A 23,280-nucleotide genomic window follows, 5' to 3' on the forward strand; every position below is an offset into this window, starting at 1 on the left:
TATGTGGAAACACCCAAAAGAAATGTGTGTCAGAAATTAAAATAGACTAAGTCCTGGATTTCACAAGCATCACTCTCTCTACCTACTCCGTGTAAAGGAATTTAACTGCAACCAGAGATCTGTATATAATGACAAGATGCTCCCTACCAATGGGGGGAGTCGTCCCAAACAAGGGAAGACAAGCGACAAGCTTAGGTCTAAAATAATCCCATAGAAACGCATTGGGTTTATTTTAGAAAGATTTTGGAGAGGGTGAAACCTCTCGCTTCGACTCTTCCTCTCTGCTGCGTTTCCGGTCATCGCTCGCTTTCTGACAGGAGCCTATCCTATCAATAGATCTGTAAAATAATCATATGGTTCATTCGAGCGGGACAGGGCTCAACGGACTAGCGAATTGAAACTTTTAAAATGAAAAGTAACCTAGTTAATATGAAATGGAAAATGTAGCAAGCTACAAATGAGTCTAGCTGGCTGATTAGCCGACAGCATCAGCCGGCGCTAATGGAAAACACTGAGTATGGATTGATGCGTCCTCTTGAGATCCCCAATGTCAGTTAGATGGGATGGAAGCCATCGGTAATGAAATGACCACAAAAACAGATTGAAATGGAAAATGGAAACGAGAAGGCCCCAGAGAAACTCAGCACTCACCAGGTGAAGGAAATATCCATGTAAGGGTGCGTCCAGGAACGACAGAGAAAAAGGGAGAGTGTACAGAAGACCAGTTAAGAGAACAGGTCGCTAAACCCCTGATCCTGTGGAAAGCTAATTCTCTCATTATGTGTTCAGAGGTGGAAAACGGTGTAAACCTTTAACAGTTGTTTCAAGAACGTCAGTGCAAATTTGTCAACAAAGCAGCTATTAATAAGGTTAATATCCCACTGGATAGTGAAGAGAATGTCTCATACTTCCCATATGGCTACACAAATGTTTACTGTGGGAAATGAAGGTTATTCCACCCTGTGCAACCACCTTCGAGAGTAATTATGTTCATTCAATGTTTCATAGTTAAAATACTGTTAACCCTACACTGTAAACCTAGAATGAAAGTTTATAAATCATTATTAGAGTAGGTCACACACCAGTCAGTGTTGTGTTTAGTGAGGACCGTTCCATCCCCTTACCCATCCTTGCTGATGTCTCTGATGCGTACGCCATCTCCGTCCTTCCCCAGTCTGATCAGGTTCATCTTAGTCTCCAGGGTCATCAGGAAGGAGCCGCTGTACGAAATCTCCAAGTCAAACCACAGACCTGGGGGAGACAGACAGAGGTTGGTGTGTGTGTAGGGCAGGCGATGACAAGTCTGTGTGCGTGTGTTCCTGTGTGTGTAGTCGAAATTACACATCTCGGTTTGGAAGAATGCCAATGGAGTGGAGGAACACATATTAGATGATCACGTTGACAAAGCAAACTACTTGACCCAGCATTGAACAGTAATCTACCACCATTGACCGTAGCATGAAGACAAATAGCAACGCTTCAGGTCAATTCATTGGAAACTACAGTAAGTGATGAACTTTCCAGATCTGCAGAGCCTAAAGTTGAGTCGATCTGGCTAAAGGTTCTCAATCTGTGGCGAATGCTCCAGGACACTATTGCCAGACAGTGGAAGAGAACCGAAGTGAGGGATACAAAAAGAGAGAGATCACATGACCCTTTGAACAGAGGGGAAACAGTTGGACACCGTGCGATACCCCTCACAGGGCTCGTTTGATGTCAGCGGGGTGCTGCTCGCTGCATAAACATGAGTCTCTTCTGAAAGCCCCAGCTCTGTTAATCTGGGTTAGAGAAATACCCTATCAAGGCCCCGGCCCAAAGCCTCCCTCACATGGGGCAGACCTGGGTTCTCCGAACAGGGGGACCATCACACACACTATTACACAGCAGCACGGGAATACAGACACACACTAGCACATACACGGTAACACACACGCACATCATGGAACTGTACTTTGGGAGAGAGCCACTTTACACCACTAGGGGGCACTCCTGGGTTGATAGATGATGCAGGCGTGTATGTGCGTTAGTGAGAGACCATACACTCTCTCTTAGCAACACAGTAAGCCTTCACACTAACACACCAGTTGTATCTCTCCCACAGCAGGAATGATGGGAATTCTAACCGGCTTAATCAGACAGTCGATCAATAGATGACACACAGACTCATACGGTGCATTCAGAAAGTATTCAGACCCCTTTACTTTTTCCACATTCTGTTAAGTTAAAGCCTTACTCCAAAATGTATTAAATTCATTTCTTTCCTCGTCAATCTACACTCAATAACCCATAAAGACAAAGTGAAAACAGAAATACCTTATTTAGATAAGAATTCAGACCCTTTGCTATGAGAGATTGAGCTCAGGTGCATCCGGTTTCCATTAATCATCCTTGAGATATTTCTACAACTTGATTGGAGTCCACCTGTGGTAATTTCAATTCAAATTAAAAAACCAAGCCATGAGGTCGAAGGAATTGTCCGTAGAGCTCCGACACAGGATTGTGTCGAGGCACAGATCAGGGGAAGGGTACCAAAAAATGTCTGCAGCATTGAAGGTCCCCGAGAACACAGTGGCCTCCATCGTTCTTAAATGGACAAAGATTTGAACCACCAATACTTCCTAGAGCTGGCCGCACGGCCAAACTGAGCAATCGGAGGAGAAGAACAGGGAGGTGAACAAGAACCTGATGGTCACTGACAGAGCTCCAGAGTTCCTCTGTGGAGATCGGAGAACCTTCCAGAAGGACAACCAGCACTCCACCAATCAGGCCTTTATGGTAGAGTGGCCAGACGTAAGCCACAGTAAAAAGGCACATGACCTATAAAGGCCTCTCAGATCATGAGAAACAAGATTCTCTAGTCTGATGAAACCAAGATTGAACTCCTTGGCCTGATGCCAAGCCTCAAGTCTGGAGGAAACCAGGCACCGCTCATCACCTGGCCAATACCATCCCTATAGTGAAGCATGAGGGTGGCACATTCATGCTGTGGAGATGTTTTTCAGCGGCAGGGACTGGGAGACTAGGATCGAGGGAAAGACGAAGGGAGCGAAGTAAAGAGATCCTTCAATGAACAGTGAAGCTCTGTATGAGTCTGTAATTGAATAACACACATCCTCTATATCACAGGGCCTTTATCATGGCGTGTTTTAGAACACTGTGTACAGAAAGACAACTGTATGTCTCCTGTATGGCACTACACTGCTTTGAAATGAAAGAGGTTAGGTTTACTTACAGCTAAAAGAGACTTGATAACTAGACAGATAAAGTTTTGGTACAAACGTAATTAGCATAGAGTATTATATACATTTTCAACTATTGTTGGCCAGTTTTTTAGTGGGCTTTCATCCAAGGTAATTTACCTAGGACTAAGCTTAAGAGAGAAAAATCATGAACAGTAACATTTGAGTTGACCTGTAGCCTCACTGTTCCTGTTGATTTCACAGAAACACAGCAGGTAGAAAAAACGAGGAACTATGCATGAAAACCAACTAGTGACACCATTCACCTACAGGGTGAACACTCTCAGAGAATTGGAGAAGTTGCGCTTCTTTCTCCACAGCGTCCTCGCCAAGCCTGAACGTTAGCTGTGCTAAGTGACCACAAGACAACGCAAAACGTACAGAAACGCGCCCCAGCCCTGTCCACTCAGACCACATCCCCATGGTGTGTGCGAGAGAGAGAAAGCCAGGGGACTTGTGGCCCTTGCCAAACCCTGTGTGGCCCTGGTGATAATAAGGCTGTGCCCGACAGCGTTAGGGGTTAAGGGAGGGCAAGGCCGATAGCGTGGGGGGAGGAGCACCAAATCGCTAGCTGCGAGAGATGTATTGAACGACCAACTCTGTCCTAATTGGGGTGAGCTGGAATGGTGACGAGACAGATGAGCAGAGCAGGACCAGACAGACAGACAGACCGACCGAGAGAAAGATGTGGGTCCTTAGGTCCACCGTCTATTCCACTGCCAGTGAGTTTTATTGATCGTGGTTGCCAAGCAGTTTCCAGTAAGGGCAGAAGGCAGAGACCTTGAGCTGCCTGGAGGACAGACTGGGCCTCTCTAATAGTCCTGGATTATATAAACATTTCTTTAGAATGTAAGCTAGAGGAATCTTTTCCTTAAGAAAGATTATAGTTGCATACTCTTGTTCCAATGAAAATGATTGAAACGTTGGTGAACTCTAGCAAATATGTGTCTGTTAACCTGCACATTGCCAGTTCAGCTGTGTGTTAGCCTCAGTCTAGAACAGTGGTATTCAGTGGTCAGGGTGGGGGTGGCCAAAATATAAAATAAAGTTTCAGAGATGAAAATGTAATGAATTTAAGGTTATTTGTTGATGTAAAATGAATGAGGTTTTCCAGATAGATTCGTCAGCAAATTCTACTGTTCGTGAGAGTTCAATATTGACCTAATCCCTACTTACTTCGGGGCCTATTTCGAAACGGTTGCAGCATATGATCATTACTAAGTAACATTAGGTTGCGAGATAGTGGGACTCTGTAACCTAGTTGGATCGAACCACTATATCATTGACAACATCTTCCACTGCAAAACATCAGGCAATAACACAGTATTTTCCCAGAATGCTGATTACTCTTTAAACCCATAACTCACACAAAAACACAATTAACAACCCACAAAAAAAATGGTTGTCTGTGGAAGCCTGGGTTGTGTTCATTCTTATTGGAAAAGAGTAAGTAGCCCCTCCCCATTTCACTCAATACTTTACTGTTTGGTGACTAATGAACATAACCCAGTCCCCCTGAGTGTAGTGGAAGTGCATTCCTCCAACTCCGATCCAACAGAATCGGTTCCCCTCAGCCTGTGGTGGAATCCATTTCCTCTCCCATTAAGTCTCAGAGCGCCGGGTAATAGAAATGACAAAACACTGGAGGCAGTGACTCAGAGGAACAGCAGGTAGATACAGAGAGACAGAGACAGAGAGTGTTTGGCAAAAAGAGGAAGAAATGGTATGAGAGGAACAGAGAAACTGGTAGAATGAAAGAAAGATGGGTAGTGTAGAGAATCGACAATCCAACTGCCAGACAGAAACACACATTCTTTCACTAGTGTTCAACTCTTCTTGTCTGTAACTCAGCCCCATGGGGAAGCAGATTCAAGACTGGGCCCTAGCTAATTTATTCATTTCACCTATATTTAACCAGGAAGGGCTCATTGAGATTTAAAATCTCTTTTTCAAGAGCGTCCTGGCCAAGATAGGCAGCACCAAGTCATTACAAAAATTACAGACAAACATGAAAAACTACAAGTAATCTAGTAAAAACCATAGAATTCACAAGAGTATAAAAGAGCAAAAACAGCAAATTAAAAACATTGACACCAATCGGGACAAGTTCTTCCAGTTTAAAAGTATTTTTTAAGGCGTTCCAAGACGATGGTGCAGAGTACATAAAAGCCCTTTTACCAAATCCAGTTCGGACATTTGGAACAGTTAGCAGGATAAAGTCCAGCGAACGAAGAGAGTACCCACCACATTTCTGAAAAATAAAAATGCCCAAAATAAAAAGTTAGTAAACCCAAACTGGATTTGTATTTTTTTTAATTTATCCATTATTTTACCAGGTATGTTGACTAAGAACACATTCTCATTTGCAGCAACGATGGAATAGTTACAGGGGAGAGGAGGGGGATTAATGAGCCAATTGTAAACTGGGGATTATTTGGTGACCGTGATGGTTTGAGGGCCAGATTGGGAATTTAGCCAGGACACCGGGGTTAACACCCCTACTCTTACAATAAGTGCCATGGGATCTTTAATGGACCTCAGAGAGTCAAGACACCCGTTTAACGTCCCATCCGAAAGACGGCACCCTACACAAGGCAGTGTCCCCAATCACTGGGATTGGGATATTTTTTTTAGACCAGAGGAAAGAGTGCCTCCTACTGACCCTCCAACACCACTTCCAGCAGCATCTGGTCTCCCATCCAGGAACTGACCAGGACCAACCCTGCTTAGCTTCAGAAGCAAGCCAGCAGTGGTATGCAGGGTGGTATACTGCTGGCATAACTAAAAGTATACCAGTGATTGAGCCTACGAGTGACTAGAGAAGGCCAGCCAACCCTGGTATACAAAGTGCAGTGGTGCACAAGGGTTTTGCAGTTTAAAATAAATCTCAAAGTTCCATGGTAAAGGGTGTCAATTGATCTCAAACACTGAGCGGAAGCATTCATATATAAAATATCCCCATAGTCTAGTAAAGGCAAAAATGTAGCTTAGGCCTTATGCCTAAGATAAAATTCACCATTTCAGCCTCAATTGTTTTTGTAAGTTATTGAATATGCAATTTAAAAGAGAGGATGACATCAATTAAAATTCGAGGCCATAGGATGGAGGCCATAGGAGGGCCATGCCCCAATGGAGTGGGGCCTTCAGTGGGCCAGTCATCTTTGGCAATTGCTAGAATGTAAAGTACCTGATCTACATGTCACATGAAACCATCTCTCCTAATATTCACACACTAATAAGATGCAAGAAAATCTACACTGTGGGGCATAACTTCATTAAGGGTGTATGTACCCAGAAATGACATGTGCTGTGTATGCACCCAATAATGATTACCTACTGTGCAAATACGAAAGGTAAGGTGCCTTGACGGTTAGATGTTACGAGAGACACTCCACTTCTGCTAGAAAGCAACCAACCGACAGTCACTCCACTAAAGTTGAGGCATATTCATATTATGAGCTGATTCATATTATGTACCGTCCAAACTTCTGCTCAACTGTACTCTACAAACTGCAGTGTGTTTGTACTGAGAAGCTGGTCGTGCAACTAACAGCCAAGTCTATGGCCCCTCTAGTGTACCTCAGCCTTTATTTACTCAGTCTAACAGATAACCATGTGACCCACTCAACAGCTCAGGACTTGATTACATTGTACTTAGTAAGGCATTTTCCCGCAAAACACATTCCATCACAGTAGCATAATATTCTAAACAAGAGCTTGATTAACATAGCACGGTACTCGTCGATAATGTTGTCAATGAGTGATATTGAGTGAGTAAACGCCTATCAGGATTGGGTAGACTCCTGTGGAACATAATGATCAAATTCTTCTTAATAGATATATTCATTGAGTTGAGGTATTGCCCCTACTGGGATTGGAAATGCTCCTCCTGTTGATGAATGTAAATGTTACAATTCTTAGTCTTACAATATAGAATGGAAGCATAAAGTCATCACCGACACGGACCAGTCTGGCGTCTCGTTCAATGAATGACCTACTGTGTCATTGTGGTCGCTTGGTCGTTGTTAGCACGGTTAGCTAGCATTACACGGTGTCTCTCAGTGGTGTTGCTGTCCCCTGGTCCAGGGGTTATGACAGAGCCCTAATATTACAATCTTATTAATCAGAGAAAGGGGCTGGATAAGGGAGCGGTGGGGAGTCATCACAAAAACACACCGACACGTCCGTACTAGGACAGAGCAAAGAGAGAAAATGTACATGTGTTAAACAGTAGCGACGTAATGCGAATAAATCAGAGGATGTAAATAAACACTGCGCCTGTCAGAACAGAAATGACAAGATTGTTATAATACTGTTATTGCATAAAATGGTTGTTTTATGCAACAGAATAGGGGATTTCTATTCCATTTCATGATTAGTGTCTGTATTTGTCTGTCGGTAACAGGGAGAACTAATCTCCAGTTTCTTTCAAAATAAAATATTTTTTATTCTAGGTTGCGTTAGCATTTTTGTACAAGCGAGCAGTAAATCTTGACGTCTGTTGCATGAGAGCAAAATGTGCCTTTGAAGAAATTCTCTCATCTGTGATTTGTCCTGAACATCCAGGAGGATGGACGTTACTATAAAATGCTGTGGCTTAGTCCTGCTGTTTGGGCTCTCAATGAATCAACTACGGGGGGGGGGGGGTGCTCGTTGACAAGCTCCATTACTGATGGAATTAAATAATAAAGTTGATGTGTCTTGAAGAAATGTGGGAGGTCTCTCCTTTTGATTGCAATAATTCCAAGACACGACATACAAACACCCACAAAACTGCCCGTATGTTTATAGAGAGCCATGCTGGCCTGAATCTACAGTTCATGCCTTCTCGTAAAGGGCCTTCCTGAATGAAACAGTGATTCTAATAAACAGATTGCACAGCACGGCTCTGCCACAATGTCACCACGCAGCGGAGGGGATCAATTGCAACGCAGGGGCGGTGTGAAGTAGAATTCAAACCACATTGCACAGTGGGAGCATGGCTGAGCGAGTGTGTTAGTGGCAGAGTATGTGTGTTTGAGTGCGTGTATAAACACAATGTATTGCAATGATCTTCATTGGTCAGGATTTGGTTGATGGACAGTACAGTAGCACACATCCAGGGTTCTTGCCTTGATGGTCCACTGAGGGTTTGGAGGCGCCAAGGATTCTGGGAGTGGCCACGCCCATGTCCAGCTCTGTCAGGGTCAGCTCGTTCATGAAGTAGGGGAGCTGGAGGAGAAGGAAACAGTCAAGCAGATCTCTTTACACACACACAATCTGCAGCTGCAGGGGATAGTAAGTGCAAGTTAGAGGTTGATGGTAACAGGCCACTCACTCGCTCCTTCGACATCTCCCACATTCTACTAGTCATTCTCTTCTGCCACAAAGGCCCCTATCGACTCCCTCACGCCGGCTAGCTGAGACAACAAGACTAACAGCCAACATCACCACATGACATTGGGAATATGACCAGACGAAGAGCTATCGTGGGGCTAGTAACAACTCCAAAGATGAAACAATGGGGGTAATCGAAGGACCAGGATACAAAACAGGGATGAAGAGAGAGAGGAATGAGGGTCTCTCTCTGAGCCCAGTGTGGAGTCTCTGAGTCCTGTGGCGGGGCTGCACAGCGGAAGTGTCTGACATTTAGAGAGTGGGTGTGTGTGTGTGGTGTGTGTCCCTGCAGAGTCGGAAGGATCCACTGTGAGGCATTAAGTCCCCTGGTCAATTTTTATTTTGTTTTTTCATTATTAGTCATGCATGGCCCATTCTCGCTCTCTACTCTTCTTCTGAGCCAAATAAACCTTGCACTCTCCCTCTTCTTCATCCCTTCTGGAGCTCAGTGGTAACAGAATACAGTACATATACAACAGTGTAAGAATGCTCTTAAGCACACAAGCAGTTTGTCACAACAGGGCCATAGGTGAGAGGCAAGAGGTCAAAGGCCACTCACCCGGATCTTGCTGAGTTTCATCTGGATCTTCTTCGAGACCACGTCGGCCCAGTAGGGCTCGCCCAGAAAGTCCCATGCCACCCGGCCAATCAGAGAGTTCACCCAGGCAACAGGCTCCTCCTCCCCCAGCACCAAGACAGGGACAAAGCTGCTGCTGCTCAGCAACTAGTAGGGAGGCAGGGACACGAGGAGAAAAATAAGGAAGCATGATAAACTTTAACTTAGCACTGTAATTGGATTAATTTACTGAAATGATGTATAATAAAAACAAATTATTAATTTAATAATAGAGTATAGTACAGTAAAGTATTTTCTTTTTTTTTAAGACACAAAAAAATAAATAAGGGAGTGTTGATGGTATACCTTCTTGCCCAACCCAGGGCTACTCTGTGGACTCTGGACTACGGGACTAGTGGCAGCGACGGGGGTGGCAGTGGCAGTGCCAGTCTCCGGGGGCACCAGGGTGGCCATGTATACACTGTAGTCCAGTAGGGACTTGGTCTTGGCTGTTACGCCTGCTGTTGAGTCCTTGGTCCTTGGCTGAGACGCTAGCACCTCGTCCAGACTGCTGCGGCTGCTGCTGCGGCTGTGAGAGTTCAAGGCTGACGGTGGGGGGGTCAAAGGTGAACAAGATATTATAAAGAAGCAGCTAGATCAAAATATTACATGTGCATTATGAAATACAAATGTAGTCTTGCACTTTCCTCAGGTGCATTCACATTGTCACACTATATATGTGCAAGCATGCTAGCGCCAGACATGATTGTTGAATTAAGAGACTCAACAAGTAACAACTTCCTGTAAATAACTAGTATGGAAGAATGTGCGTGTAAGTTGGTCCGTGAGTGTGTGTGTCACCTAGATCAATCCACTGACCGGTCTTAATCCCCTGCAGACTGGTGGCTCTCGTCATCCCCGTCTTGGGGGGCTTGGAGGCCAGCAGGATCCTCCGGTGCCACTCCTCCTTCTCCCTCCCTGTCCGACCAAACAGGTACAGGGTCAGCTCTGGACCACAGGACCTTTTGGCCTCCTCCGTCACCGCGGTGGCCTCTCCTGTGGTCGTGGTTCTCTCGTTTGTGGTTTCGCTGCGGTCGCCCTCTGCCTTGGACATGAAGTCGTCCTGCTTGGCCAGCTCGATGCAGATAGGGTATTTCTTGTTCCACACGCGCTTCCTGGCCAGATTCTGGGGAACCAGAAAGATCTACAGAGGGAATACAAGGATTGATTGAGTTGGGTGTGTGTGTGGCCTAATGGGAACTTAAAACTGAAATGGACTCCAAGACCAAAGGCCAAGTACACACACCACATATACTATATGTAATATATAGCAGATGGTGACACATACACCCACAACCCCTCTTCACCCCCGCCCGTAGCTGATCGTGGGTCAATCTGCATTTTACACATTAAAATGGTTACGGTTAGGATTGGGGTAGGGGAAGCTGATCTAAGATCTATACCTAGGCAGAAATGCACCCACCTTGCTGTCAGTGAGGTCGTAGATCTTCTGGCTGATGTAGCTGACGTCGGGCTTGGATTCGTTATGCGTGGCCCGCCGGGCGATATTGCGGTTGGGTTTGGACAGGCGCAGGATGGAGCCCTCTAGTCTCACATACACAGAGTGGGTCAGAGTGGCGTGGTATGTCTCCGGGTCGTAGTTCACTATCTCGTTCATCCAGCCCTGCAGGATGAGATAGAGAAATTAGTCAGGCATTTTTTGGGTACCCATCCCCAGATCTGCGCATCGACACAATCTTGTCTCGGAGCTCTAAGGACAATTCCTTCGACCTCATGGCTTGGTTTTTGCTCTGACATGCACTGTCAATTGTGGTACCATATATAGACAGGTGTGTGCCTTTCCAAATAATGTCCAATCAATTGAATTTACCACAGGTGGACTCCAATCAAGTTGTAGAAACATCTCAAGGATGATCAATGGAATCAAAGTGTCTGAATACTTATGTAAATATATATATATTTTTGAATACATTTACAACATTTATAAAAACCTGTTTTCACTTTGTCAATATGGGGTACTGTGTGTAGACTGATGAGACAAATAAATAATTGCATCCATTTTACAATAAGGCTGTGAAGCAACAAAATGAGAAAAAGGTCAAGGGGTCTGAAGACTTTCTGAATGCCCTGTATGAACCTCCAGTACTGCTGAACCCTTCCGGAAAGACACTACGATGATTCTAGGCACCTGACAAAGCAAATTAATGTTAAATGCATGAACATCCGATTCCGTCAACGTATAGAAACTAGATCACAATCATTGTGTCAAAATTGAGATCACAACTCCGGTGTGTGTGTAGAAATGGTCTGGAACAGATAAGATGGCTTTGGTAATGCTCAAAGTAGGCTGCTGAGAAATATGAAACATGTCTTGTCAATGGACCTGAGCCTGAGTCTCTTTGGCTTAGTAGATAGCCTTTCGGCTCCTTTCCTGGGTTTGTTTGCGTTGTCATTTCAAATGATGAACATACAATAAGAATTCAAATGAAAAGCCAGTCCCTTTGTGAGCTAGGGCGCACCATGTGTGTAGTTAGACCAAAATGATGTAGTTTGGTGGGTAAAAAGGTCATCATTTGTTTTTGAAAAATAGCTTCCAAACATATTTGGTGTAGATGTCAATTATAAAACTTTATGGTAGAAAATGAACTGTGTTGATTTATCTAGATGTTTTCCCCTCAGAAATCACTCCTGCTGGCTTAGACTGCACACTGTGTGTGTGTGTGTGTGTGTGTGTGTGTGTGTGTGTGTGTGTGTGTGTGTGTGTGTGTGTGTGTGTGTGTGTGTGTGTGTGTGTGTGTGTGTGTGTGTGTGTGTGTGTGTGTGTGTTAATGTCACTGCTACCAACAGCTTCATTAAACTACTAGGCGTAATCAAATCTAAGGGGTGGAAATGAAGTCTGTCTAAATCCCTGGACATGCCCTATGCCACAGACGGGAACAGTAACTTCTAAAATGATTAACCTTCAAACAACGGTGATGCCATCACAGACTCAAACACACAACTATCCACGACTTCACCTCAACCCTGATGGTCTGCACTGTTAGGTATAGTGCTCCTAGTTGCTATCATCGCTTTTACAACCAGTGCATATTGTTCACGTTATTTCATGCCACCATGTGAAATATTTAATTGCCGGTTTGGCCTTGAACCACTAAGACAATCATCATCCAACGGCAGTAGAATGAAGAGGATAGTAAAATCGCGACAGCAGTCATCTAGTAACTCGCTGCCTCTTCTCCTCGTCAGCTGAGTCTGAAGTAGTGCACTATATTGGGAATAGGGTGCCATTTAGGATGCAACCTTCCAGTCGCATCTCGTCCCTTCCTCTTCGCAGAGATCAAGACGGCCCCTAGAGCTTTGCCATCACAGACACACAAGTCTCCAGCAGGAAACTTGATATAGGCCTAGATGTGCTGGTTCTATTGCTCCTACAGCTAGACATGAAGAGGGTGAGGAGGGAGAGAGAGAGAGAGAGAGCGAGAGACAGAAAAAAAGAGAGACAGAGAGGGAATGTGAGAGAATGAGAGAAAGAGAGCGAGACACAGAAAGAGAGAAGACACCGTTGTCACCAAATTCTCATATTTTAGTCATGAACAAAGCCTATCCCTTTTGTGTCCCAAACACCACCATTCACTGTCCCTTTGACTGACAAGGCCAAGCCCAGGACAGTAAAGCCTGACAGTTAATGTGCTTGTGTGCTGTCTGCCGGTGATGTTATCATCAGCTTTCCAATATGTGGGGGTCAAACAAGACAGTGAACCCTCTCCATTATATTATGCGACTGACCGACTGGCCTTCACAGCCAGTCCAGAGGTGACATCATTTGGAAGAGGGCCACGGGACGTGGGGTGACCACTCTACCACAGAGTCTATTACTGTCTGGCAAGCTATGGAGGGCATTAGCAGTGAAGAGAAGTAGGCTAACAGGCTTTGAGTATGATATATAGCCACAGTGGGTATGGTCTGTCTGATCCATTTGAGTGCTAATGCTGCTGAATGAGGCAGCTGGCTAGTGCTAAAACAACCCCCCTCAGGTAATTTATTGTCTATTAGCGCTAACAATGGAGGATGAGGTATATTTGCCTCTGAGCCTCACTCTTTTGTTCCCTCTGACATCAAAGTGGTGAGCGAGACGATCTCATTTGATGCTCAAATAGGTGTATTTCTTCTCTGAATGGCACTTTATGTGGTCTGTCACAACAGGCATCTGCATTTGTCTAGAGACTAGTCAGTAGTCTAGAGGAGGATAATAGAAGAGGCTGTGAGAGGATGCTAGCAGATACCCATAGACTTCCAGTCATTGCGCTAACGTTAGTTAGCATTAGTTTGCAAAACTACCTGGAACTTTTCATACTGGGCACAGAGACACAGAAATGGTATCCACTAGTTTATCTGACTCTGGGGGAGTAGATAAATCAGCTCATTGCTAAAGTCCCGAAGTATGCCTTTAAGCCAGTCAAGGATCATGATGGGTGCTGAAACATTGTACAGGTAACTGCCAAAATAAAGGACACTTGTGTAAATGAGGGATACAAAGTATATTGAAAGCAGGTGGTGCCACACAGGTGAGGTTCCTGAGTTAATTAAGAAATTGTCTTCCCATCATGCTTAGTGCCCTTGTGCCATTATTTTGGCTACAATGTCTAGAAGAGATCTCAGTGACTTTGAAAGTGGGGTCTCAAAGGGTAGGGTGTCTGTGTGCATCTCAGTCACCAGATCTCAAACCAATTGAACACTTATGGGAGATTCTGGAGCAGCACCTGAGACATTTTCAACCACCATCAACAAAATAACACCAAATTAAGGAATTTCCCATGTCCGAATAGTGTCGCATCCCTCCAATAGAGTTCCAGACACTTTTAGGATCCATGCCAAGGTGCATTGAAGCTGATCTGGCAACTCACGTTGGCCCAACGCCCTGTTAAGACACTTTTGTTGGTGTTGCCTTTATTTTGTCAGTTACATGTAGGTGATCAGTCAGTCTAAAAAGAGACCTGATCTAGGCCTACTTCACGGTGCTCTTACAATTCATTCTCTACAAGGTTTGCACAATTCCCAAATTCCCAGGTTCTTTAAGAAGTCACCAGTTGGAGGATTCCTGGAATTAGGAGAGAATAAGCAGGGAGGAAATCCTCCAACTAGGATTTCTGAAAAATCTGGGAATATTAGAAGTTTCATGTGAAAGTATTTTAAAGGTGCTTTTATGAAAACAGTATTACATTGACAACAGCAGGAACTAAAATAATAATTTTCAGCTATTAAAGACCAGGCTACAAGACGGTCATCCAGCTTCTTCTTAAATTTACAATGAACACTAATGAGATCAAGGCTAGTGAATTACAGGTCAACCTTGAGAAATCGATCTCTCTAATGTTCGGTCGAAAACAGATTTGCTCTGATATAACACAAGTATTGGGAAAGTTCAACGTGATGCCTTACCACAGCAGGTCTCTCATTGTTAACAAATAGAAATCCGGCCATTAGCTAGGTAATAATGACATGGTGTTATGAATCTTTCATTTCTGGGGCTGTGTTCAGTACCACTGCCTATTCGTGTGACCATGGATTTCGGCATATCTTCAGTTAATTGGTTTTTACAGTGATTACAAACCTCCCCTCTGGGATCCCCAGACTGCCCAATGAATTTGCTCTATTCCAGAGCTAGCACTACTGATCCCACTTCGCGACTAATCATTAAGCCCTTGCTTAGTGAATCCGGAGTGGTATTTCCGGGGTACAACTCAATTGTGAAACATCTGGGGGTCCCTGAGGAGGGGTTAGAAGACCATGGAGTTCCTCACCTTGAAGATGTTTGGCTCTTTGATGCCCATCTGGGCCATGTTCCACAGCCTCCCCTGGTGTCTGGGATGTCTGGAGCGATTGCCAGAAGGCTTGGGTCCGGCCAACCACACCACAGCAATAGCTAGCATGAACCCTAGTCCCACTCCGAGCAGCATACCCCCAACGTAGGTGGGCAGGGGCAACACGAAGTACCCGTAGACCAGCGCTGTGATGATGATCAGGGTGTAGTGTGGAATGCTGGGTGGTGGATCTTCTCCCTCTGACTTGTCGTCACTGCATAGTTCCGGACTGCCACTAGAGGGAAGTCTCACTTGGCTGCATGTATTGTTCGTTCTGTCAACATAATCCCCGTCGGTATCCTCAAAGTCCTCACTAGACAGGACACAGAAGTCCTCATCCTCCAGCTTGGCCAGGGCCGACATGGAGCACTTGTCCAGGCCGAGAGAGGCGGAAACGGAGGAGGACATCTTAGGACTTCTGGTGTGACTGGTGTCAGCGGTGGGATTTGGCAAGCTGGCTCCGTTTCCGGTTCCCTCGGACTCCCAGTCATCCCCGGTTTCCTCCTCCTTGATGCTGTAGTTGTTGTTGCTCTCCGGTTGGCCGTTGTTGAGGGAGGCCAGGCAGGTGAGCTCCGAAGCACTGGACGAGAGCGCTTTGGACCGGAAGGCACTGCTGCCAATGCCTCCGCTCTTGTCCTCCATGATCTTATTTAACATCTGGAGAGGCTCGTAGATGGCCTCTGAGAAACGGCGCTTAGTGTCCTCGATGCTCGCCTCCACAGACGCCTTAAAGAAGTTGCGGCTGTCTGGGGAGGTGAGCGTCGAGGAGGGTGCAGTCTTGGAGTCACCCCCGGCAACAACACCCACCGGGGCACGGGATTGGGTGAATTGCTTGAAGAGTTGCAGGTGGAGGCGGGAGTCCGAGAGGCGGTAGGGCGAGGAGGAGGAGGAAGAGGATTCCTGGGAGGTGTCAGAGGAGAGTGACTTGACCAGGGTTTTCATCGGGTGGCGGTGGCGCACGGAAGTGGGGGCAGCGGGGGAGATGGAGACAATCTCAGAAGGCTCGACGATGTCAGAGGATAGAGACTTGACCAGGCTGAAGAAAAGTTTGCCGCTAGACTTGGAGGGAGAGGAAGTGGATTTACAGTTGGAGGCAGGGGAAGGAGAGGAGCTCTTCGGTTCAGAGGGTAATGTGGAGGTAATGGAGCTTTGAGGACCAGTTGAGGATGACATAGGCAGAACTGCAGCCTGAGCCTCAGAGTTCAACCCGGCTCCATCAAGGATCAGATCCTCGCTGGCCTCCAGGGCCTTCACAATGCCTGGGTCCTCCTTGGGTGCAGCAGGGGGATGAGGAGAGGACGCAACTGCCCCATAGAGCTCCTCTTCCTCCTCCTCCTCGCCCAGGGGCGAGAAGTGGATGGTGATGGACTTCCGGGACAGTGAGCCCTGGACGTGGAGCTTGGGCACAGGTGGCGGCCGTGAGGCTGAGGGAGGAGGAGCTTTGGCGTTGTCTGCATGGCTACTGTGGCAGCTGGCCATCGCAGTGCTCCTGCTGGGTCACAGTCTAGGGAGATAGACAGGGAGAGGGCAAAGGTTACACACATGTCCACATACTGTATCATTACCAAACAAACTCATACTACAGAGTATATGGCGTTAAATGGGTATTAATATTGACCACACATAGCCCTATGCAAATACACACATGAACCTACATAAACAGGATGGCAATGTCAGGCATGTAGGCTATATAGTACATGACGTCCCCATGTGCCATTATCAAACAACCTCAACTCAGCCAGAACAAAGAACGGTTTCAACAACGGGCATTAGACTGTTAAAACGAGGTTTGGGGAAGGAACCTACTCTAATAGCAGGGCTAGAAGGCGTATTACTTAGCAATTAACAAAAGTTAATCAAGCCGAGTTACAGTAGCCATATCCTATGAGATGCCCCTATAATATCCTTCTTGAAAGCAGGGCCAAATCAATGAGGGGAAATGTAATTAAGCCCTTAAAGACTTCCCCTGGCTGAGCCCTTTCCTTTGATAGGGGATGGAGTCCAACACAGCTCTTACAGGAAACCCACAGTCTTCTGACAAGCATGGCCACCACACTGAGGGACCAGCTGGCTTGCAGGGCTGGTGAAAGAAACCTAAAATACCAACCTGGAGGCCGATACTATTTCCTAGTTTGTGAGTAGCTAACACTGAAATCACGGCTACTATAGCAATGATTAATGGGAGCAATCACAAAGGCAATCCCTGTAAATAGCACTGAATCGATCGTAAGAGAGACAGTCTACGATATCACAAGAAAGCAAGAAGCTAAAGCAGCAAGGAAGGTTGATGGTCCTAAGATGGGGCTGGAGAAGGCGGCGGACGTTTTACGTGTTCCTATCCAATTGTTTTTTCATTTGTTTCTTTGCGTTGTTTGTAACTTATTTTGTCATTTATTTAGTACCTAATGTTGTGGCTACCGTCTCTTCTAACCGAAAATAACTTCTGGACATCAGAACTGCAAATATTTTTGTAAATAACAGCTGATGCACGATATCTAAGGAAGTCTCAAGGTTTTGCTCGCCTGAGGTATAGTATCTCATGATAAGCTGTAGACCACACTATCTACCTAGAGAAATTTCTAGACACCACCACAGACTGAGGCCGGCACTAAGACTGCACTCAATGAACTATTCCGCCATAAGCAAACAGGAAAAAGCTCAGCCAGAGGTGGCGCTCCTAGTGGTCGGGGACTTTAATGCAGGAAAACTTAAATATGTTTGACCTAATTTCTATCAGCATGTTAAATGTGCAACCAGATGGGGAAAAAAACACCACCTTTACTCATACAAAGCTCACCCTCACCCCCCCATTTGGCAAATTTCACCATAATTCTATCCTCCTGATTCCTGCTTACAAGCAAAAACTAAAGCAGGAAGCACTAGTGACTCGATCAATAAATAAGTGGTCAGATGAAGCAGATTCTAAGCCACAGGATTGTTTTGCCAGCAGAGACTGGAATATGTTCCGGGATTCCTCAGACAGCATTGAGGAGTACACCACATCAGTCATTGGCTTCATCAATAAGTGCATCGATGACGTCTTCCCCACAGTGACCGTACGTACATACCCCAACCAGAAGCCATGGATTAAGGCAACAGCCGCACTGAGCTAAAGGCTAGCGCTGCTGTTTTCAAGGAGCGGGACTCTAACCCGGAAGCTTAGAAGAAATCCCGCTATGCACTCAGACGAACCAACAAACAGGCAAAGCTTCAATACAGGACTAAGATCGAACCGTACTACACCGGCTCTGACGCTCATCAGATTTGCAAACCATTACAGACTACAAAAGGGAAGCACATTCGAGAGCTGCCCAGTAACACGAGCCTTCCAGACGAGCTAAACTACTTCTATGCTCGCTTTGAGGCAAATAACACTGAAACATCCATGAGAGCAACAGCTGTTCCAGATGACCGTGTGATCACGCTCTCCGCAGCCAATGTGAGTAAGCCCTTTAAACAGGTGAGCCACAGGCCAGACAGATTACCAGGACGTGTACTCAGAGTATGCACTGACCAACTGGCAAGTGTCTTCACTGACATTTTCAACCTCTCCCTGTCTGTGTCTGTAATACCAACATGTTTCAAGCAGACCACCATACTGCCTGTGCCCTAGACCCATTCCAATGTGTATAGCACCCTAACAGATCCAATGATGATGCCATCTCTATTGCACTCCACACTGCCCTTTCCCACCTCGACAAAAGGAACACCTATGTGACAATGCTATTCATTGACTACAGCTCAGCGTTTAATAACATATTGCCCTCGATGCTCATCACTAAGCTAAGGATCCTGGGACTAAACACCTCCCTCTACAACTGGATACTGGACTTCCTGATGGGCAGCCCCCAGGTGGTAAGGGTAGGTAACAACACATCCGCCACGCTGATCCTTAACACAGGGGCCCATTGGGTGCGTGCTCAGTCCCCTCCTATACTCCCTGTTCACTCATGACTGCACGGCCAGGCACGACTCCAACACAGTCATTAAGTTTGCCGATGACAAGTGGTAGGGCTGATCACTGACAACAATGAGACAGTCGAGTGGTGCCAGGATAGCAACCTCTCCCTCAACATGAGCAAGACATAAAGGAGATGATTGTGGACTACAGGAAGAGGACTGAGCACGCCCCTATTCTCATCAACGTGGCTGTAGTGGAACAGGTTGAGAGCATCTTGACTGGTTGCATCACTGCCTGGTATGGCAACTGCTTGGCCTCCGACCGCAAGGCACCAGAGGGTAGTGCGCATGGCTCAGTACATCACTGGGGCAAAGCTTCCTGCCATCCAGGATCACTATACCAGGCGGTGTCAGAGGAAGGCACTAAAAATTGTCATTGACTCCAGCCACCCTTGTCATAGACTGTTCTCTCTGCTACCGCACGGCAAGCGGTACCAGACCGTCAAGTCTAGGTCCAAGAGGCTTCTAAACAGCTTCTACCCCAAAGCCATAAGACTCCTGAACATCTAATCAAATGGCTACCCAGACTATTTGCATTTGGCGCATGTGACTAATAACATTTGAGGTTAGAACGTAGCCTAATAAACAAAGACGGGGAATGGTAGATTCGTCAAAATCAATGCAGGCTTTCCTGGAAGTTACCAGGTACACATGAATGCACGGTTATATGGATGAATAGATGACTACATGGTTATCTGAATATGAACCACTGTTTCCCATTCCCAGACAGAGTGAGAAGGAGAGAAAGGGTTGAGTGGGTAGAGGCTGACAGAATGCCATGCTGAGTCTCAGTGCTTATTCTGCGTCAGCCTTCCCAGCCGGCCGATCACCCCACCCACACCTAGTGATTATAACCCCACTGTGACACCACCAGGTGAGATACAGACAAACTCCCAACTAGCACACACGCAGGAGCGCACGCACACACATACGTACACACATCATATTCAAGCATTCAAACTGTGTGTCTGACATTCTCCCTCCTTTTCTGTGTCTTTCTCTCACATGCACTCACACACCCCTCAGAGCAATACATAAAATGCCAGACTAATTATTTGAAGATAAATCCTTTATAAAAGGAGAAAGTGGAGCTTGTTTGAAGCTTGTTGATGTGGGGACGGAAATAGAAACAAAGTGGGATGGATTGTACTCTCTGTGATTGCCACAGAATGGGAACAAACACCTTCACAACAAGCTATGAGGGACCAAAATATCCACATAATGAGATTGTCCCATCTAGGCCTAATTCCCTAGCTGTAATTCTAGGAATGGATTGAACAGTGTGGGACAGAATGACATTTGGGACTGATGTCTTGTTGGTTTCATCATATGACCCTTGGTCTGGATGGCGATAGAGAGCAAACAGTGAGGTCATCATCCAGCCCACACATGACAACGCACAATACAGGCTTGTCTTATGACTGCTTGTGTCATTGACCATAAACAAGAGACTTTGTTCAGGAAATAATGGCAAGCAAGTGATAAAAACAATGGATGGGGTAGGCATACTGGGTACTCAACTGTGTAGAATGGACCAATCACAGGATACTTTTGCCTACAGGTAGGATAGCCATACTGGAATGAGAACCATACCTTTGGCATACAAACATAACTGTTAGAAACAGTTACAAACATAACTGCATACAAACATAACCATCCTTTAACAAATATAGTCCGTCCTTATCTCAAGCTTCCTAGGCTTGATCATTTAACTGTATACCTTTGTGGTTCAATGATCATTTAACCATTATTATAGCAATAGACCCTGGGCAATGGTCTCCGAGTGATGCAACAAAGCAAATGGTGATGTGATGTTTGCACTGGGCTAAGACTGCGTGGAAGAGAAGTCAGAGAGACTGCTCGTCCCAATTAATAAGAATAGACTGGGTTTTGTCTATGGTAAAAAGTAAACGGATTGAGATATTAATTAACAAGGTATCATTTCGAGACACTTGCACTTATTTGCCCTAGTTGTCAGGTGATATATCTGGTTTCACTAGAGAGACTGGAAGTGACCAACGGAACATCAATGATGTCGCTCTTGCTGCTGGTGATTCTCTGATCCACCTATACGCAGACGACACCATTCTGTATACTTCTGGCCCCTCTTTGGAAACTGTGTTAACTAACCTCCAGACGAGCTTCAATGCCATACAACTCTCCTTCAACTGCTCTTAAATGCAAGTAAAACTAAATGCATGCTATTCAATCGATCACTGCCCGCACCTGCCCAGCATCACTTCTCTGGACGGCTCTGACTTATGAATACGTGGACAACTACAAATACTTAGGTGTCTGGTTAGACTGTAAACTCTCCTTCCAGACTCACATTAAGCATCTCCAATCCAAAATTAAATCTAGAATCGGCTTCCTATATCGCAACAAAGCATCCTTCACTCATGCTACCCTCGTAAAAACTGACCATCCTACAGATCCTCGACTTCGGCGATATCATCTATAAAATAGCCTCCAACACTCTACTCAACCAATTGGATGCAGTCTATCACAGTGCCATCCGTTTGGTCACCAAAGCCCCATACACTACCCACCACCTGTACGCCCTCGTTGGTTGGCCCTCGCTTCATACTCGTCGCCAAACCCACTGGCTACAGGTTATCTACAAGTCTCTGCTAGGTAAAGCCCGCCTTATCTCAGCTCACTGGTCAACATGGCAGCACCCACTTGTAGCACACGCTCCAGCAGATATATCTCACTGGTCACCCCCAAAGCCTCTCCTTCCAGTTCTCTGCTGCCAATGACTGGAACGAACTGCAAAAACTGTACATAGCCCATCTGTAAAACAGCCCATCTATCTACCTCATCCCCATACTGTATTTATTTATCTTGCTCCTTTGCACCACAGTATCTCTTCTTGCATATTAAATCTTCTGCACATCGAACATTCCAGTGTATCAGGGGCGGCAGGGTAGCCTAGTGGTTAGAACGTTGGACTAGTAACCGGAAGGTTGAAAGTTCAAACCCCCGAGCTGACATCTGTCGTTCTGCCCCTGAACAGGCAGTTAACCCACTGTTCCTAGGCTGTCATTGAAAATAAGAATTTGTTCTTAACTGACTTGCCTAGTTAAATAAAGGTAAAAAAAAAAAAAATGAAAGCTGGTGGTTCCTTTTAACATGAGTCTTCAATATCCCAGGTAAGAAGTTTTAGGTTGTAGTTATTATAGGAATTATAGGACTATTTCCCTCTATGCCATTTGTATTTCATTAACTTTTGACTATTGGATGTTCTTATAGGCACTTTAGTATTGCCAGTGTAACAGTATAGCTTCAGTTAACCCACTGTTCCTCGGCCGTCATTGAAAATAAGAATTTGTTCTTAACTGACTTGCCTAGTTAAATAAAAGGTAAAAAATATATATATGGCCTTAACTTCCTTATTTTACCTCATTTGCACTCACTGTAAATATACATTTTTTTCTTTCTACTGTATTATTGACTGCATGTTTTGTTTATTCCATGTGTAACTCTGTGTTATTGTATGTGTCGAATTGCTATGCCTTATCTTGGCCAGGTCGTCGGTTGCAAATGAGAACTTGTTCTCAACTAGTCTACCTAGTTAAATTAAGGTGAAAAAAATAAAAAATAAAAATAAAGTAGAAGTCACATGTAAACACAGATCTAAGATCAGCCTACCCTTCTCTATTCATTGCCTTAACCATTTAGGAGGGAGAAAGCAAAACGGACGTCATGTCAGCATATATTGTAGGCCTCGGGGCAAATGCTCCTACTCCAACGAAGCCAGTGGGTCGATGAGCTGGGGCAGCTCAACCACACGTCGCACAATGATGATGTAGTAGGACTAAAGTATGGGAAGAAGGGTATTAGGCTAAAGATATAGGCCTATCTCAGAGCCTAGGACAAAAACACAGTTTAACTTGTTCTGTATAAGAGATAGTCTTGAACTGCAACCAACCCTAACCCCCTCACCCATTTAAGACAGTGACACGATTGAAACATGACCTTTACAACATGACAGTGAAAGCCATTACCACTTCCAACCCGTGTGACGGTTATTACATTACGACTGTAATTGACTACAAAAGGGGTTGTCTGACAGTAGCCTAGGCTACATAAAGGATCTGTTCTCGTGTAACGCTTGATTAACATTTTTCAACGATGGTGGAAAGCCATGACATTAGGATCAATGCAAATTTGGATTTACATTTAAAAATGAATGTTTCAGAAATAGAGATGTGATATGATGATAGAGTGTTGAGTGCAGAGCAAGCACCATATTTAGACACCTCCA

The 23,280-nt window shown here is 45.2% G+C and overlaps 1 protein-coding gene across 3 annotated transcripts in view; it reads right to left on the minus strand.

The window, feature by feature from the left end:
- The window catches only part of LOC124002603 (testis-expressed protein 2-like), a 58,102-nt gene that overhangs the window by 7,431 nt on the left and 27,391 nt on the right, over positions 1-23,280 (minus strand). For 2 of the 3 annotated variants that reach the window (XM_046310146.1, XM_046310145.1), the window contains exons 3-9: positions 14,994-16,557; positions 10,655-10,855; positions 10,033-10,375; positions 9,538-9,776; positions 9,175-9,339; positions 8,351-8,450; positions 1,125-1,251 (exon numbers count right to left, since the gene is read on the minus strand). In XM_046310146.1, the coding sequence (XP_046166102.1) occupies positions 1,125-1,251; positions 8,351-8,450; positions 9,175-9,339; positions 9,538-9,776; positions 10,033-10,375; positions 10,655-10,855; positions 14,994-16,532 (2,714 nt within the window). In that variant the 5' untranslated portion in view covers positions 16,533-16,557. The remainder of the gene's footprint in view (positions 1-1,124; positions 1,252-8,350; positions 8,451-9,174; positions 9,340-9,537; positions 9,777-10,032; positions 10,376-10,654; positions 10,856-14,993; positions 16,558-23,280) is intronic. The other variant, XM_046310147.1, reaches the window with a different exon arrangement.

This window comes from Oncorhynchus gorbuscha, linkage group LG18 (assembly GCF_021184085.1).
Source record: "Oncorhynchus gorbuscha isolate QuinsamMale2020 ecotype Even-year linkage group LG18, OgorEven_v1.0, whole genome shotgun sequence".
In the NCBI taxonomy this organism is placed as follows: Eukaryota; Metazoa; Chordata; class Actinopteri; order Salmoniformes; family Salmonidae; genus Oncorhynchus; species Oncorhynchus gorbuscha.